The 18,694-nt window shown below is 44.3% G+C and overlaps 1 protein-coding gene across 1 annotated transcript in view; it reads right to left on the bottom strand.

Annotated features, from left to right (window-relative positions):
- Positions 1–640, bottom strand: part of LOC124019590 (type I inositol polyphosphate 5-phosphatase 12-like) — a 34,686-nt gene extending 34,046 nt beyond the window's left edge. Inside the window, exon 1 of the mRNA XM_046334977.1 lies at positions 402–640. Within this exon, the coding sequence (XP_046190933.1) occupies positions 402–452 (51 nt within the window). The 5' untranslated portion in view covers positions 453–640. The remainder of the gene's footprint in view (positions 1–401) is intronic.
- Positions 641–18,694: the final 18,054 nt, after the last annotated feature.

The following is an 18,694-nucleotide window of genomic DNA, read 5'->3' as shown; positions in this document are numbered from 1 at the left end:
ATTCCGTCTCTGACCTTGGCAGTAGCCAGCAGGTAAAGGAACCATATTCAGAATTGTCGACGCCAAGTTATACTAGCATAGAATTAGAACAATGTTTCACAAAATCAGATCAACTAAACCGTAGATAGTGCTGGCATATCACGGAATAAAACTGCCTGTTTATGGACAGAGGCGAAATTATGAGTCGACACGCTCAAAATACATCCTGCATGAATCCCAAATACTTCCTCATACGATTCCGCCTGCTCACTATCAGAACAACAAGCATAGGCAAATATGGTTGCCAACTGTAGCGTGCACTGGAGTCATGTTTTTCGGTGATACCTTCGAAAAAAGCTTTCAAGCAAATATAGGACAATTGCAATTCAACAACAGGTGTCAGCCCCCCCTATTAAACTTACCTTGGTGTAATATAAAATCCACAGCTCATTCAACCTCTCCTTCGAAGCCATTCTCCACCGTCCTGTGTATAATCCCTTGGTTTCAGTATGAATGTATCATTGTACTTTTACATTTGTTTACAATAAGAGCGTTAAGATTGTTTCCAGAAAAAAGGACGAAACATTGATCTCTTGTAACATCTTGGCAACATAGCTCGCAGTATCCAAAGTGATCGACAGACAGAATATTGTATGCTCTCCCAAAGTTTAGCAGATTGCCAAATTAATTATAAAAGACATGGTTAAAAAACAACAATCTGCCGTGGATATCATATCAAGAGCAGATCAGGAATTCCAAAGCAAAATAAACCCGAATGAATATGATGATCCCCCAATTACGAAGTAATTCCCACGGACACAGCAGTCAGATGGTATCTTATTATAATACGGTTTACGTCTTAATATACAGTTATGCATCTCCTTCCATATCTACAGTAAAGAGTCGGCGCAGTGAAGCGGCAGGACGTTGACTCCACGTCGTTCTGTAGAAGTCTCCTAAACATCCACTTTTTGGAACGTTCAAGCAAACCCTCTGGCTTCGCGACAGACTGCGAGCGCACTGTAGTATGGACAGGTAATCTTCTTAAAGATACATACACCCTTTAAAAATGTCCATCTGAAAGTTATAACTAAACATTTAAACAGGACTTACAAAGGCTACAACATGTTGTATGTTATAATATTTACGTTATCAAATTGAATATGATGATGAAGCCCAAATATAATAAAACATTGTCATCTCACAAAATACACTCTTAGCAGCCCCATCAAACTAAACAAAGATAATAAAGAGCATCATTATCCTTCAAAAGAGAGAACAATGTGCATATTGAACTGACAGGCAATGTGGGGATTTCTGGGAAATGACAATAGTCTGTGCCAAATGTTCCCAAAGGATTTGTCCTAATTACTTGAATCAGCCTATGGTTAATTGGAATAGAGCTAGAAATCCATTTCTATGCTATAAACAGACATGTAGGGGCCGTTTCCCTGACACAAATTACTCCTAATACTGGACTTAAAAGCATTTTCAATGGGGATTCTTAATTGAGCTTGGTGTTTAGTCCAGGACTAGGCTGTGCCCTGGAAACCATCCCATAGTGTGTTTCTCTTGAGTCTTGCCCATTGCCCACTTGGCTTGTGGATCTCTCTCCTCTATAAACACAGCCATCCAAGCTGATCCCTCCCCTTTCCAGTGTTTATATCTGACAGTAAGAAATACAGAGCACTAAAGCCATAAAAGCAGAGGTATTAAACAAGGTATTAAACAAATATATAACCATGACGACAGGTACAGGCTTACAGTGAAACATCTATTCAACAGGGAACAGTATTGTACACTGTATGGATTTCCTATACTGGATCTTGTTAATTAATGTATTTGAACAAATGAGGGGTAGAAAGACACGTTATAGTCTCAGAGACCAAGAACTAAAATCTTGCGTAATTGCGTCATGAGCGATTGTGTGTACATAGGCTATATCATTGAAAAACAAATATGTAATTGAACATGTACAGTTAGTTGTGTATACGGAAGGGAAGAGCTTCCTTATTGTGTCAGTACAGATGGTTCCTTATTTTATGGTTCATTGAACAAATTACAAAAGACAGACAACAAAGAACGTAATAGTTTTACTTCAGCCAGTCAATATTTGTTGAGTTTTTTTTTTTTTACGGTCAGATTTTCAAAGATTTACTGATATTTTAACGTACCAACTCAAAGATGTTCAGTCAAAGGTGGAGCTTTGGGGAAACTACACTGTTGAAACGGGTTGGAGCTGGAAGGGATTGGGGTTGGTATCCCGGGCCGGTATCCTCGTGCCAATGCGATATAACACTGCCTCTCAATGACCTCACACTAGTCACTCAGGGGCTCCCGAGCGGCACAGCGGTCTAAGGCACTGCATCTCAGTGCTATAGGCGTCACTACAGATCCTGGTTCGATTCCAGGCTGTATCACAACCGGACGTGATAGGGTGGCACACAATTGGCCCAGCATCGTCCGGGGAACTGTGAATTACACCCCAGAGGCTGATAATAATTGATATACATAGGATTGGATAGACAATTTATTTTGATAAAGACTCAAGATTCAAATGTCTGGGTTTAGTAAATGTTTTTGTAAGAAGAGAAAAAAACGATATTTCTTGTATGACCAACTGACACAAGTTAGTGATTGTGTGTGATGGTGAATTTTTAACACAGAGCCAAACATAGAGATCCTATTAAATGTGTATTCTAATTCCTAATTCTATGGGGAAAACACTGGTCAACAGGAGGATGGCCACAACAGAACCTCCAGGCAGGCAGCTGTAATATTGCCATGGCAATGGCCTACATTCCACACCAGGATCTACCCACTACCCAGTGCTGGCTGGGTGGCCCTCTGTTGGCCTAGCTGGGCCTCTCTCTATATGAAGGATGAATACAAAGCCACCCTCACTCACGTGCTGATTATAGACTGACAGTGTAAGAATATAATTATTTGTGTTAAGAATTCAGGAGCATAGGCTATACTGAAAAGATTTGGCATGGGTCCTCAGATCCTCAAAGTTCTACAGCTGCACCATCGAGAGCCTGACTGGTTGCATCACCGCTTGGTATGGCAACTACTCTGCATCCGACTGCAAGGCGCTACAGAGGGTAGTGTGTACGGCCCAGTACATCACTGGGGCCAAGCTTTGTGCCATCCAGGACCTCTATAACAGGCAGTATCAGCGGAAGACCCTAAGAATTGTCAAGGCTCCAGGCCACCCAAGTCATAGACTGTTCTCTCTGCTATCACATGGCAAGCGGTACCGAAGCAAATCTAGGTCCAAAAGGCTGCTTAACAGCTTCTACCCCCAAACCATAAGACTGCTGAACAGGTAATCAAATGGCCACCCAGACTATTTACATTGAAACCCTTTTTTATGCTGCTGTTTATTATCTATGCATATTCACTTTATCCCTACTTACATGTACTGTATATGTTTCCTCAATTACCTCGACGAGCCTGTACCCCCGCACATTGACTAACCGGTACCCCCGCACATTGACTAACCGGTACCCCCACACATTGACTAACCGGTACCCCCGCACATTGACTAACCGGTACCCCTTGACTAACATTGACTAACCGGTACCCCCAACCGGTACCCCCCATTGACTAACCGGTACCCCGCACATTGACCCCCGCCCCCGCACATTGACTAACCGGTACCCCGCACATTGACCCCGTACCCCTGCACATTGACTAACCGGTACCCCCACTACATTGACTAACCGGTACCCCCGCACATTGACTAACCGGTACCCCCGCACATTGACATTGACTAACCGGTACCCCCACACATTGACTAACCGGTACCCCGCACATTGACTAACCGGACTAACCCCCCTGCACATTGACTAACCGGTACCCCCACACATTGACTAACCGGTACCCCGCACATTGACTTGACTAACCGATACCCCGCACATTGACTAACCGGTACCCCCACATTGACACATTGACTAACCGGTACCCCCACACATTGACTTGACTAACGGTAGCAGTACCCCCTGTATATAGCCTCTATAGTTATGTTATTGTGTTTCTTCAAAATAAAACTTTTATTGTGTTTGTATTATTATTTTTTATTTATTTAAAAATACTTTCATTATTGTAAGCTTGTAAGTAAGCATTTCACTGTAAGGTCTGTTGTATTCGGCGCATGCGACAAATAACGTTTGAATTTATTTATTTTTATTTTTGAGGATACTCAAGAGAATTAAAGAATCGATCACTGCGGGACTGTCTTTATTCTGTCCAGAAAAAACGGATTTAACACCACCTGTAAATACACACTGCTTTCATTCTTTTAAATCATTATCCAACCAGCTGCATGCAGCCTGGTCCAGGCCAATTGACGAAAGCCTCTGAATACGGTACTGAGTGATCCATAGTGTCGGAGGCTTTAGACGGGTCAATAAAAGAGGCCGCACAGTGTTTCTTCTTATCCAAACAATTAAGAAAATCATTTAAAACCAAAGAAGTAGTAAAGATGGTGCTTTATTTAATCTGGTCTGAACCCTGACTGGTGTACATTTAGAATGCATTTCCTAGTTAAAAAGGATATAAATTTAGGTTTTCCAAGGATTCTAGAATTGTTAATATAATAATAATATATGCCATTTAGCAGACGCTTTTATCCAAAGCGACTTACAGTCATGTGTGCATACATTCTACGTCCCGGGAATCGAACCCACTACCCTGGCGTTACAAGCGCCATGCTCTACCAACTGAGCTACAGAAGCTACAGAATTGTTGCTAGACAAGAGAGTCTGGAAATAGTTCAATGAAGATGTAGGTCACACAGATCACCATCTTTGTGGATGAGTATATGGGCCACCTTCCAGACCCTGGGAATTGTACCAGGAATAATTGTAAGGTTAAAAATAATAGTTGTTATTCTGCATTCAGAGGAGCAGAAAGCTGCAACAAGAAAGGATCAAGCAAATCAGCCCCAGTGGATGTTTTTTAACATCAATCTTGTGCAAGACGTCCTGCACATCACAAGTGGAAAGCTGTTGAAATGAAAACAAAGATTCACTAGAGATTGACAGAATTTCCATTGAGCCAATTAAAGTCTGGGAGAGGGGCAGGCAGTCGACTGGTTGACCAGGTTCAACTGAACCACGACTTATTTCAAATAAAAAGCCTTCCAAGATCAAATGAAATGTTTCTTTTTTGCACCCCTGCATATTTGCCCAATGTTGTACAATGCAACCATATAGTTTGCAACCATATAGTTTGATGTTTTATTTTCATTGAAAAACATTATAGAGGCCTGATTGTTGATCATGATGTCCTGTAACATTGCAGGCTTTTCAGCCTTATAATTTGATATAATTTTGCCTTCTACTTTTTCTCTAGGAAATGCATAGGTTTAAAAAAATACATATTTTATAAGATATTCTTATGATATTAGTGTGTTATCATTTTGCACATCATTTAATACAGTAGGCCCCAGTAGCCTGCCTATTTGCTCAGATATTCAGGCCATGAATCGATGCGCTCAGCACTCGCTGCTAAACCTTTGAGAGTAGCTACTAGCTAGTCCTATGAATCGATTTCCGAACCACGACAACACAACGTGAAACAAAAATGGAGCAGTCGGTTGGTTCACTGCAGGAACAAGCCTTAAAAAGGAAAGAAAGACTTAAAGCTTTGAGAGGTCGACAACTTCAAGTGAGTATCACCCAGCAATAACAATGTCTGTGGTGTAAACAGTACAAACATAGAATTAGCTAGCTCGCTACCTGCTGTTTGAGTTAGCTAGGTAACGTTAGCGAGCTGATGGAAAGAACAGGAGCTAGTTACACACAGCATTGCTCTTGACATTCGTTTGAAATGTACACAGCTAGATAACGTTAGCTGTGCAGAACGGATTAACTGGAAGCTCAAATAACAGATTCTACATGGTTAACTAGTTAGATAACTACTAGGCTAGCTAACTAGCTGTCTGTATTTAGCTTGCTATGCTAGTTGTGAACTGATGGTGAAATTAGCTAGCTAGCTATGATGGGATAATTTACTCAAACATGTTAGTTCATTAATCGACTGTTGATATTAGCTGAGAATTCTCAACTTTATTCTCGCTGGGTTGTTTTGATAACTGGTCATGGGATTTGCAAGCAACAGCCTGTCTAAATGACTATCGCCCCAAGCAACAGCCTGTCTAAATGACCATCGCCCCAAGTAACAGCCTGTCTAAATGACCATCGCCCCAAGTAACAACCTGTCTAAATGACCATCGCCCCAAGCAACAACCTGTCTAAATGACCATCGCCCCCAGCAGCAACCTGTCTAAATGACCATTGTCCCCAGCAACAACCTGTCTAAATGACTATTGCCCCTTAGTAAGCACATCTGTAGCCATGATATGTTTTTGAAAGGCTGGTCATGGCTCACATCAACACCATCATCCCAGACACCCTGGACCCACTCCAATTCGCATACCGCCCCAACAGATCCACAGATGACGCAGTCTGTTCATGTGAGAATACATTGACTAATGTCACAGTGCAGCGTTCAACACCATAGTGCCCTCCAAGCTCATCACTAAGCTAAGGATCCTGGAACTTAACACCTGCAACTGGATCCTGGACTTCCTGACGGGCCGCCCCCAGATGGTGAGAGTAGACAACACATCCACCACGCTGACTCTCAACTCGGGGGCTCCTCAGGGGTGCATGCTTAGTCCCCTCTTGTACTCCCTGTTCACCCACAACTGCGTGGCCAAGCACGACTCCAATTCCATCATTAAGTTTGCTGATGACACGGCAGATGATCACCTACGACTATGAGACAGCCTATAGGGAGGAGGTCAGAGACCTGACAGTGTGGTGCCAGGACAACAACCGCTCCCTGCATGTCAGCAAGACAAAGGAGCTGATCGTGTACTACAGGAAACAGAAGGGCCAAGTACACCCCATTCATTTTGACAGAGCTGTAGTCCACATCTCTAAGAGCTACAGAGGGTATTGCGTATGGCCCAGTACATCACTGGAGCCGAGCTTCCTGCCATTCAGGACCTCTATACCAGGCGGTGTCGGAGGAAGCCCCTAAAATTGTCAGACCACCCAAGTCATAGACTGTTCTCTGCTACCGCACTGCAAGCGGTACCAATGCACCAAGTCTGGAACCATCAAATTGTATTGGAAACACATATTTAGCAGATGTTATTGCAGGTGTAGCAAAATGCTTGTGATCCTAGCTCCAACAGGTAGTATCTAACAATTCACAACAATACACACAACCTAAAAGTAAGAATGGAATTAAGAAATATATAAATATTAGGACGAGCAATGTTGGCATGGCATTGACTAAAATACAGTAGAATAGAATACAATATACACATATGAGATGAGTAAAGCAGTGTGTAAACATTATTAAAGTGAATAGTGTTCCATGATTAAAGTGGCCAATGTGTCCATGTCTATATATATAGGGCAGCAGCCTCTAAGGTGCAGGGTTGAGTAACCGGGTAGTGATGGCTATTTAATAGTCTGATGGCCTTGAGATATAAGCTTTTTTAGTCTCTCGGGCCCAGCTTTGATGCGCCTGTTCTGACCTCGCCTTCTGGATGATAGCGGGGTGAACAGGCAGTGGCTCGGGTGGTTGATGTCCTTGATGATATTTTTGGCCTTCCTGTAACATCGGGTGCTGTAGATGTTCTGGAGGGCAGGTAGTGTGCCCCAGGTGAAGCGTTGGGCAGACCTCACCACCCTCTGGAGAGCCCTGTGGTGGTGGGCGGTGCAGTTGCCGTATCAGGCGGTGATACAGCCCGACATAATGCTCTCAATTGTGCATATGTAAAAGGTTCTGAGAGTCTTAGGGGCCAAGCTACATTTCTTCAGCCTCCTGAGATTGAAGAGGCGCTGCTGTGCCTTCATCACCACACTGTCTGCATGGGTGGACCATTTCAGATTGTCAGTGATGTATTTTTATTGTTATTTAAAATAAATCTTATTTATCTAGGCAAATCAGTTAGGAACAAATTTTTATTTTCAATGACGGCCTATGAACAGTGGGTTAACTGCCTTGTTCAGGGGCAGAACAACAGACTTTTACCTCGTCAGCAACTTTTCAGTTACTAGTACAACGCTCTAATCACTAGGCTACCTGCCGCCCCAAGTTAAGCAACTTGGAGATTTGCAACTTGAAGCCAAGGAACTTGAAGCTTTCCACCTTCTCCACTGCGGTCCAGTCGATATGGATAGGGCGTGCACCTCTGCTGTTTCCTGAAGTCTGTGATCAGTTCCTTCGTTTTCTTGAGGGAGTGGTTATATTATCTTGGCACCACCCCGCCAGGGTCCTCACTTCCTCCCTGTAGGCGGTCTCGTCATTGTTGGTAGTCAGGTCTACTACTGTTGACGTCTGCAAACTTGATGATTGAGTTGGAGGCGTGCATGGCCACGCAGTAGGGTGAACAGGTAGTACAGGAGGGGGCTGAGTACGCACCCTTGTGGGGCCCCTGTGTTAAGGATCAGTGAAGTGGTGTTTCCTACCTTCACCACCTGGGGGCGGCCAAGAACCAGTTGCACAGGGCCGTGATCAGACCCAGGGCCCGGGCTTAATGATGAGCTTAAAGGGTACTATGATGTTGAAGGCTGAGCTATAGCCAATGAGTGGTCTGACATAGGTATTCCTCTTGTCCAGATGGGATAGGGCAGTGCGATGGCATTGTCTGTAGATTATTGGGGTGGTAAGCAAATGGAAGTGGGTCTAGGATGTTTACCAGTCATGTGACAAATTGATTTAACAACATTGAGCCACCATCAGTCAATTCTTGTAAAAGTGTCAATGCTGAAAACCCTTACATGTCCCTATGTTAGTCTCTTTATTTTATTTTTTATTTTATTTCACCTTTATTTAACCAGGTAGGCTAGTTGAGAACAAGTTCTCATTTGCAACTGCGACCTGGCCAAGATAAAGCATAGCAGTGTGAACAGACAACACAGAGTTACACATGGAATAAACAATTAACAAGTCAATAACACAGTAGAAAAAAATGGGCAGTCTATATACAATGTGTGCAAAAGGCATGAGGAGGTAGGCGAATAATACAGTTTTGCAGATTAACACTGGAGTGATAAATGATCAGATGGTCATGTACAGGTAGAGATATTGGTGTGCAAAAGAGCAGAAAAATAAATAAATAAAAACAGTATAAAAAACAGTATGGGAATGAGGTAGGTGAAAATGGGTGGGCTATTTTCCTATAGACTATGTACAGCTGCAGCGATCGGTTAGCTGCTCGGATAGCTGATGTTTGAAGTTGGTGAGGGAGATAAAGTCTCCAACTTCAGCTTTTTTTTTTTTATATTTTTTTTTTTTTTTTGTTTTGCAATTCGTTCCAGTCACAGGCAGCAGAGTACTGGAACGAAAGGCGGCCAAATGATGTGTTGGCTTTAGGGATGATCAGTGAGATACACCTGCTGGAGCGCGTGCTACGGATGGGTGTTGCCATCGTGACCAGTGAACTGAGATAAGGCGGAGCTTTACCTAGCATGGACTTGTAGATGACCTGGAGCCAGTGGGTCTGATGACGAATATGTAGTAAGGGCCAGCCGACTAGAGCATACAAGTCGCAGTGGTGGGTGGTATAAGGTGCTTTAGTGACAAAACGGATGGCACTGTGATAGACTGCATCCAGTTTGCTGAGTAGAGTGTTGGAATCCATTTTGTAGATGACATCGCCGAAGTCGAGGATCGGTAGGATAGTCAGTTTTACTAGGGTAAGCTTGGCAGCGTGAGTGAAGGAGGCTTTGTTGCGGAATAGAAAGCCGACTCTTGATTTGATTTTCGATTGGAGATGTTTGATGTGGGTCTGGAAGGAGAGTTTGCAGTCTAGCCAGACACCTAGGTACTTATAGATGTCCACATATTCAAGGTCGGAACCATCCAGGGTGGTGATGCTAGTCGGGCATGCGGGTGCAGGCAGCGATCGGTTGAAAAGCATGCATTTGGTTTTACTCTAATATGTTAGTCCCTATGTTAAGTCTCTAATATGTTAGTCCCTATGTTAGTCTCTAATATGTTAGTCCCTATGTTAGTCTCTAATATGTTAGTCCCTATGTTAGTCTCTAATATGTTAGTCCCTATGTTAGTCTCTAATATGTTAGTCCCTATGTTAGTCTCTAATATGTTAGTCTCTATGTACAACCACATTCCTTCTGCCGGGTGATGAAATTCATACTTTAAACCGACTTTTCCCTCGTTGCTCGTACTATGTAAGCTAAGATTCAATTGGGTCCATTGGGTCCCCATTTTGAACTGAACTTTTTAAATGGTTAGGGTTTAGGGTAGGGACGTCCTGAGGATCCCGGATAGCCCAATTGAATCTCAGTTTGCATAGTACGTGAAAAAATGTCAAGTTTGTATTGAAGGTATACACCTCAGCACCCTGCAGAAGGACTGTAGTTGTACAGGACTAACATAGGTAACAGAATGTAACAGCCTTTTCAGAATGGAACATTTTTTACTACAATTGACTGATGGTGACTACATGTTGTTGTTCTACCCAATCCGCGACCAGATATCACCTCAACTCCGCCTCCATATAACAGAACCCAGTTGGGCGTTCCTCTGCTGCTGTTGATACGGTCCCAAACTAGAGGGCGTCTCAGGAGTGATTCAAGATGGAGCTCTTAGGTAGTGAGAACTCCGTGTGATGATCCCATTTGTATCCTACAATGCATTTTATATCATCACACTTTTTTTCTTTGTAGCTAGCTAGCTGGCAGATGCTCTGTTCAGTATGGCCCCTCGACATTTAGCTAGTCATCATGGCTCCTCAACTTATAGCTACATAATACGGCACCAGTGTTTCCCTACTAGGGATAGGCCCCTCGCCTAAAAGAGTTTGGATTTTTATCAGTTACACACACGCGCACACACGCACACACGCACGCACGCACGCACACACACACACACACACACACACACACACACACACACACACACACACACACACACACACACACACACACTGTAGTCTACCAGTGTGTGTGAGTGCGACCAACACAACCAAAGTCCACTTTACATCTTCCTCCTTGACCCTCCGGCCCTTTGTTTACATTGGTATTTTGTTCTACTGCAGCAAACGTCCTCCAAATGACACTACATCTGTTGTTGTTCAAGCAAGCCACAGTTTTGGCCGTTAAGACTTGGTCTCCCTCCCAAATGGCACCCTACGCCCTATATAGTGCACTACTTTTGACCGGGGCTCTGTTGAATAGGTGGCCATTTGCAACACAATCGGGGAATGTCCTTCAGTCTGTTTGGCTGAGCCAGCCAGTGACAGCCCCGTAGTGGGCTTGTCCCAGCAGCCTGGCTATTCTTGATGAACGGCTGTTGACATTCCTGCAGCATGTGATTGTTGTACTGTACTGGAGAATGAGTCCGTTTTGATTGTTCCAGCTGGTGGACAGGAAGCCTCTCCAGGAAAATGCAGGACTGGGAGGAGGCCTGCTAGTCCTCATTGTTATGCTTTGTGACTTGGGTCACGGTCAACAACCGTCTGATATAAAAATTTAAAAACATCACTTCTTCTTTTTGTTTACATGTGTATGTTTTATGGTGACATGTTTTCATACAGGGAACCACTAACTCTGTCTTGTGGCCTGGTTAGTTGTACTGACTCCTGTCTTGTGGCCTGGCTAGTTGTACTGACTCCTGCCTTGTGGCCTGGTTAGTTGTACTGACTCCTGCCTTGTGGCCTGGCTAGTTGTACTGACTCCTGTCTTGTGGCCTGGCTAGTTGTACTGACTCCTGTCTTGTGGCCTGGCTAGTTGTACTGACTCCTGTCTTGTGGCCTGGTTAGTTGTACTGACTCCTGTCTTGTGGCCTGGCTAGTTGTACTGACTCCTGTCTTGTGGCCTGGCTAGTTGTACTGACTCCTGTCTTGTGGCCTGGCTAGTTGTACTGACTCCTGTCTTGTGGCCTGGCTAGTTGTACTGACTCCTGTCTTGTTGGGCCTGGCTAGTTGTACTGACTCCTGTCTTGTGGCCTGGCTAGTTGTACTGACTCCTGCCTTGTGGCCTGGCTAGTTGTACTGACTCCTGTCTTGTGGCCTGGCTAGTTGTACTGACTCCTGTCTTGTGGCCTGGCTAGTTGTACTGACTCCTGCCTTGTGGCCTGGCTAGTTGTACTGACTCCTGTCTTGTGGCCTGGCTAGTTGTACTGACTCCTGTCTTGTGGCCTGGCTAATTGTACTAACTCCTGTCTTGTGGCAGTATTTGTCACATGAATACTTATTTTTCACCTTAATTTGCAAATAAATTCATTAAATCCTACAATGTGATTTTCTGGATTTTTTTTCTCATTGTGTCTGTCATAGTTGAAGTGTACCTATGATGAAAATTACAGGCCTCTTTCATCTTTTTAAGTGGAAGAACTTGCACAATTGGTGGCTGACTAAATACTTTTTTGCCCCACTGTACATCCATACATACATACTACTGTTCAAACGTTTGGCGTCACTTAGACATGTCCTTGTTTTCCATGAAAACATACATGAATTAGTTGCAAAATGAATAGGAAATATAGTCAAGATGTTGACAAGGTTATAAATAATGTTTTTGTTTTTAATTATAATAATAGTGTCCTTCAAACTTTTGCTTTTGTTAAAGAATCCTCCATTTGGAGCAATAACAGCCTTGCAGACCTTTGGCATTCTAGTTGTCAATTTAAGGTCATCTGAAGAGATTTCACCCCATGCTTCCTGAAGCACCTCCCACAAGTTGGATTGGCTTGATGGGTACTTCTTATACGGTCAAGCTGCTCCCACAACAGCTCAATAGGGTTGAGATCCAGTGACTGCTGGCCACTCCATTACAGACAGAATACCAGCGGACTGCTTCTTCCCTTAATGGTTATTGCATAGTTTTGAGTTGTGCTTTGGGTCATTGTCCTGTTGAAGGAGGAAATTGGCTCCAATTAAGTGCTGTGTACGGGACGTTGTAAAATGGAGCGATTCCATCTTCAAGATCCCTTTTACCCCGTACAAATCCCCCACTTTACCACCACCAACGCACCCCCAGACCATCACATTGCCTCCACCATGCTTGACAGATGGCGTCAAGCACTTCTCTACCATTTTTTCTGGGTCTCATGAATGTTCTTCTTTGTGATCCAAACACCTCAAACTTAGACTTTTTTTCCAATATTCCTCTGTCCAGTGTCTGTTGTTTTGCCCATCTTAATATTTTCTTTTTATTGGCCAGTCTGAGATATGGCTTTTCTTTGCAACTCTGCCTAGAAGGCCAGCATCCCGGAGTCGCCTCTTCACTGTTGACGTTGAGACTGGTGTTTTTCCGGGTACTATTTAATGAAGCCTCCAGTTGAGGACAGTTTCTCAAACTAGACACTCTAATGTACTTGTCCTCTGTGCACCGGGGCCTCCCACTCCTCTTTCTATTCTGGTTCGAGTCAGTTTGCGCTGTACTGTGAAGGGAGTAGTACACAGCATTGTAAGAGATCATCAGTTTCTTGGCAATTTCTCGCATGGAATAGCCTTCATTTCTCAGAACAAGAATAGACTGACGAGTTTCAGAAGAAAGTCCTTTGTTTCACGCCATTTTGAGCCTGTAATCAAACCCACATGCTGATGCTCCAGATACTCAACTAGTCTAAAGGACAGTTTTATTGCTTCTTTAATCAAACAACAGTTTTCAGATGTGCTAACATAATTGCAAAAGGGTTTTCTAATGATCAAATAGCCTTTTCAAATGATAAACTTGGATTAGTTAACACAACGTGCCATTGGAACACAGGAGTGATGGTTGCTGATAATGGGCCTATGTAGATACTCCATTTTTTTTAAATCAGCTGTTTCCAGCTACAATAGTCATTAACAACATTAACAATGTCTACACTGTATTTCTGATCAATTTGATACTTTAATGGACAAAAATGTACTTTTCTTTCAAAAAGAAGGACATTTCTAAGTGACCCTAAACTTTTGAATGGTAGTGTACATATAATATATATATTAGGTCCATTTATCTTTTCTACATACTTTATATCTGGTTTTAGTGATTTTAAGTTTACATTGAAAACATTTGACCATCCTAAAAAGTACATAATTATTTATTTAAATTATTTTGCAGTGGCGGCCATGATTTTAGTAGCAGTGCTGCTAACAGCTCTGCTAAATGCCCACTGTTACCCAGTGTTTTGTCACCTCAGTAGCCCGGTGTTTTGTCACCTCAGTAGCCCGGTGTTTTGTCACCTCAGTAGCCCGGTGTTTTGTCACCTCAGTAGCCCGGTGTTTTGTCACCTCAGTAGCCCGGTGTTTTGTCACCTCAGTAGCCCGGTGTTTTGTCACCTCAGTAGCCCGGTTTTTTGTCACCTCAGTAGCCCGGTGTTTTGTCCTCAGTAGCCCGGTGTTTTGTCACCTCAGTAGCCCGGTGTTTGTCACCTGTAGCCCGGTGTTTTGTCACCTGGAGTAGCCCGGGTTTTGAACCAGACAGGAAGTTTTGTCACCTCAGGCCTGGGAGGTCAGCTGAAGAGGAGCGACCAGGTTTTGTCACCTTTTAATAGCCTTTTCATTAGTGGACGGAAAACAAAAACAAGCATTTCATGTTGGACAATTTCAGGTTGTCCTTCAGGTAGTCAGTCAGTTTTTGTTCCAGATGGGTGCCTATCGTGAATTAGACCAAGGTCTCCCAATGCACCTCATCCTCCCAGTCAGGTGTCCTGTGTTCAGTGTTTACTCTGGGCTGGAGTAGTTGTCCTGTGTTAAACAATAGCTGCACAAATATCCTGCAGCTGAAACACAGAGCCCAGTCAGCTGCAGGAACAAAAGCAGCCATCTCTCTCTTCCTCCCACACGACAGACTCTTTTTTTCCATTGTTTATGTTTAATGATAGTCCAGGCAGCACTGGGCTGGCAGTGCACTCACAGGCTGGCCATTGCAAATCCCTCTACTGCGTTCCAAATGACACACTATGCCCTATTTAGTGCACTGCTTTTGATAAGATCCCTATGGGTGCCGTGTGGGATGCAGCCAGCCTGGGTTTGTGTGTTTTGTTTTGTGGGTCAAACTCAGGAAGTACTTCTGAAGAGAGTGGAACAGTACTGGCCGTGGTATGGACGCTGGGTACAAACACTTTGCTACTTGCAACATGTTTTTTTCCACCCCTCTGTTAGTCTTCTGAGACAATATCTTGTGACCAGCTATGTAGTTATTAAAATTGCATGGGAGCTCAGATTGCAGAACAGCGAAAGACCAAGATGGCTGTAATGCAGCAGACGTGGTTGTCCTCCATGACTTCCTGTTGCTTTCATGTAGGCTGATTGTGAACAGTTCTGTTTTCTCCCATGTTCTGACAACTAGGGCCAGTCTATAGGTTACTGCTACGCTACTGTAGGTCCATGGAAAGTACAGTGCATTCTGAAAGTATTCAGACCCCTTGACTTTTTCCACATTTTATTACATTACAGCCTTTTTCTTAAGGTTTTATTTATTTATTTTTACCAATTTATCAGCTTACAATACCCCATAATGACAAGGCAAAAACAGGTTTGAAGAAATGTTGGTAAGTTTATTAAAAGGAAAAAACTGAAATATCATGTTTTGCATAAGTATTCAGACCCTTTACTCAGTACTTTGTTGAAGCACCTTTGGCAGCGATTACAGCCTCAAGTCTTCTTGGATATGATGTTACAAGCTTGACACACCTGTATTTGGTGAGTTTCTCCTATTCTTCTCTGCAGATCCTATCAAGCTCTGTCCGGTTGGATGGGTAGCGTCGCTGCACAGCTATTTTCAGGTCTCTCCAGAGATGTTCGATCAGGTTCAAGTCTGGGCTCTGGCTGGGCCACTCAAGGACATTCAGAGACTTGTCCCCAAACCACTCCTTCGTTGTCCTGTTGGAAGGTGAACCTTCGCCCCAGTCTGGGGTCCTGAGTTCTCTCCAGCAGGTTTTCATCAAGAATCTCTCTGTACTTTGCTCTGTTCATCTTCCCTCGATCCTGACTAGTCTTCCAGTCCCTGCCGCTGAAAAACATCCCCACAGCCTGATGCTGCCACCACCATGCTTCACCGTAGGGATGGTGCCAGGGTTCCTCCAGAAGTGACGCTTGGTATTCAGGCACTCTTGTTTCTCATGGTCTGAGTCCTTTAGGTGCCTTTGGCAAACTCCAAGCGGGCTGTCTTGTGCCTTTTACTAAGGAGTGGCTTCTGTCTGGCCACTCTACCATAAATACCTGATTGGTGGAGTGCTGCAGAGATGGTTGTCCTTCGGGAAGGTTCTCCCATCTTCACAGAGGAACTATGGAGCTCTGTCAGAGTGACCATCGGGTTCTTGGTCACCTCCCTGACCAAGGCCCTTCTCCCCTGATTGTTCAATTTGGCCGGGCGGCCAGCTCTAGGAAGAGTCTTGGTGGTTCCAAACTGCTTCAATTTTTAAGAATGATGGAGGTCAGTGTGTTCTTGGGGACCTCCAATGCTGCAGAAATGTTTTGGTACCTTTCCCCAGATCTGTGCCTCGACACAATCCTGTCTCGGAGCTTTACGGACAATTACATCGACCGCATGGCTTGGTTTTTGCTCTGACATGCACTGTCAACTGTGGGACCTTATATAGACAGGTGTGTTCCCTTCCATGTCCAATCAGTTGAATTTACCACAGGTGGACTCCAATCAAGTTGTAGAAACATCTGAAGGATGATCCATGGAAACAGGATGCACCTGAGATCAATTTAGAGTTTAACAGCAAAGGTTCTGAATACTTACATAAGGTATTTCTGTTTTTAATTCTTAATATATTTGCGAACCTGTTTTCGCTTTGTCATTACGGGGAATTGTGTGTAGGTTGATGAGGGAAAACAATTACTTGATCAATTTTAGAATAAGGCTGTAACGTAACAAAGTGGAAAATGTCAAGGGATCTGAATACATTTCGAATGCACTGTAGCTCTGAGCTGACTGCTTTGAGCTGTGGTGGACCAGAGTATGTCAGCATTCCAGCCTGGATCCACACAAGTATTGACCTGCCTGTTGGTTGACTGCTAACTCTGATAGATGCCTCACCCCCAACAGGCTCTCTGCTGTCTCCTCCAGCTAACCTAGCCTACATCTCAACACCCAGACCTATCCCTGTCTCCTCCAGCTAACCTAGCCTACATCTCAACACCCAGACCTATCCCCAACAGGCTCTCTTCTGTCTCCTCCAGCTAACCTAGCCTACATCTCAACACCCAGACCTATCCCTGTCTCCTCCAACTAACCTAGCCTACATCTCAACACCCAGACCTATCTCCAACAGGCCCTCTGCTGTCTCCTCCAGCTAACCTAGCCTACATCTCAACACCCAGACCTATCCCACCTATGTCTCCTCCAACTAACCTAGCCTACATCTCAACACCCAGACCTATCCCTGTCTCCTCTAGCTAACCTAGCCTACATCTCAACACCCAGACCTATCCCCAACAGGCCCTCTGCTGTCTCCTCCAGCTAACCTAGCCTACATCTGAACACCCAGACCTATCCCTGTCTCCTCCAGCTAACCTAGCCTACATCTGAACACCTATCCCTGTCTCCTCCAGCTAACCTAGCCTACATCTCATCACCCAGACCTATCCCTGTCTTCTCCAGCTAACCTAGCCTACATCTCATCACCCAGACCTATCCCTGTCTCCTCCAGCTAACCTAGCCTACATCTCAACACCCAGACCTATCCCTGTCTTCTCCAGCTAACCTAGCCTACATCTCAACACCCAGACCTATCCCTGTCTCCTCCAGCTAACCTAGCCTACATCTCAACACTCAGACCTATCCCTGTCTCCTCCAGCTAACCTAGCCTACATCTCAACACCCAGACCTATCCCTGTCTCCTCCAACTAACCTAGCCTACATCTCAACACTCAGACCTATCCCCAACAGACTCTCTGCTATCTCCTCCAGCTACCTTATAGCCTATATCTCAACTAGTGGTTAGAGCGATGGGCCAGTAACCGAAAGGTTGCTGGATCGAATCCCAGAGCTGACGAGGTTAAAATCTATTGCTCTGCCCCTGAACAAGGCAGTTAACCCAGTGTTCCCCGGGCGCCGAAGACGTGGATGTTTAAGGCAGCCCTCTGCACCTCTCTGATTCAGATGGTTAAATGCAGAAGACACATTTCAGTTGAAGGCATTCAGTTGTACAACTGACTAGGTGTCCCCCTTTCAACACTGATCCATGCTCCAATCACTGTTCACTCCCTCTGGAGGAATCCCTATTCAAAGTCATGTTCTCAGGCTGTGTTCCCAATAGTGCACTATTTCCTATATAGTGCACTACTCTTGACCAGGGCCCTATATAGAGAATAGGGTGATTTGGGATGCATACATTGAAGGTTAGGTTTTCTCCTGTCTTTGGGCTCAAACAGTCTATCCTACAGAGATGTCATCCAAGCTCGCTAAGAATTCCACCAAGAGGGCCCTTGGGGCGGCAGGGTAGCCTAGTGGTTAGAGCGTTGGACTAGTAACCGAAAGGTTGCAAGTTCAAATCCCCGAGCTGACAAGGTACAAATCTGTCGTTCTGCCCCTGAACAGGCAGTTAACCCACTGTTCCCAGGCCGTCATTGAAAATAAGAATTTGTTCTTAACTGACTTGCCTCGTTAAATAAAGGTAAAATACCATTTAAAAAAATGATCGATGACAATCTATCGTAGCATGTGGGACACCAGCTCTCTCCTCAGCTGTTATCTGCTGTGCTGGAGACAGACCCATTGAGCAG

This window comes from Oncorhynchus gorbuscha, unplaced genomic scaffold (assembly GCF_021184085.1).
Source record: "Oncorhynchus gorbuscha isolate QuinsamMale2020 ecotype Even-year unplaced genomic scaffold, OgorEven_v1.0 Un_scaffold_634, whole genome shotgun sequence".
NCBI classification, from domain to species: Eukaryota; Metazoa; Chordata; class Actinopteri; order Salmoniformes; family Salmonidae; genus Oncorhynchus; species Oncorhynchus gorbuscha.
This window is presented reverse-complemented; position numbering and strand designations above follow the sequence as displayed.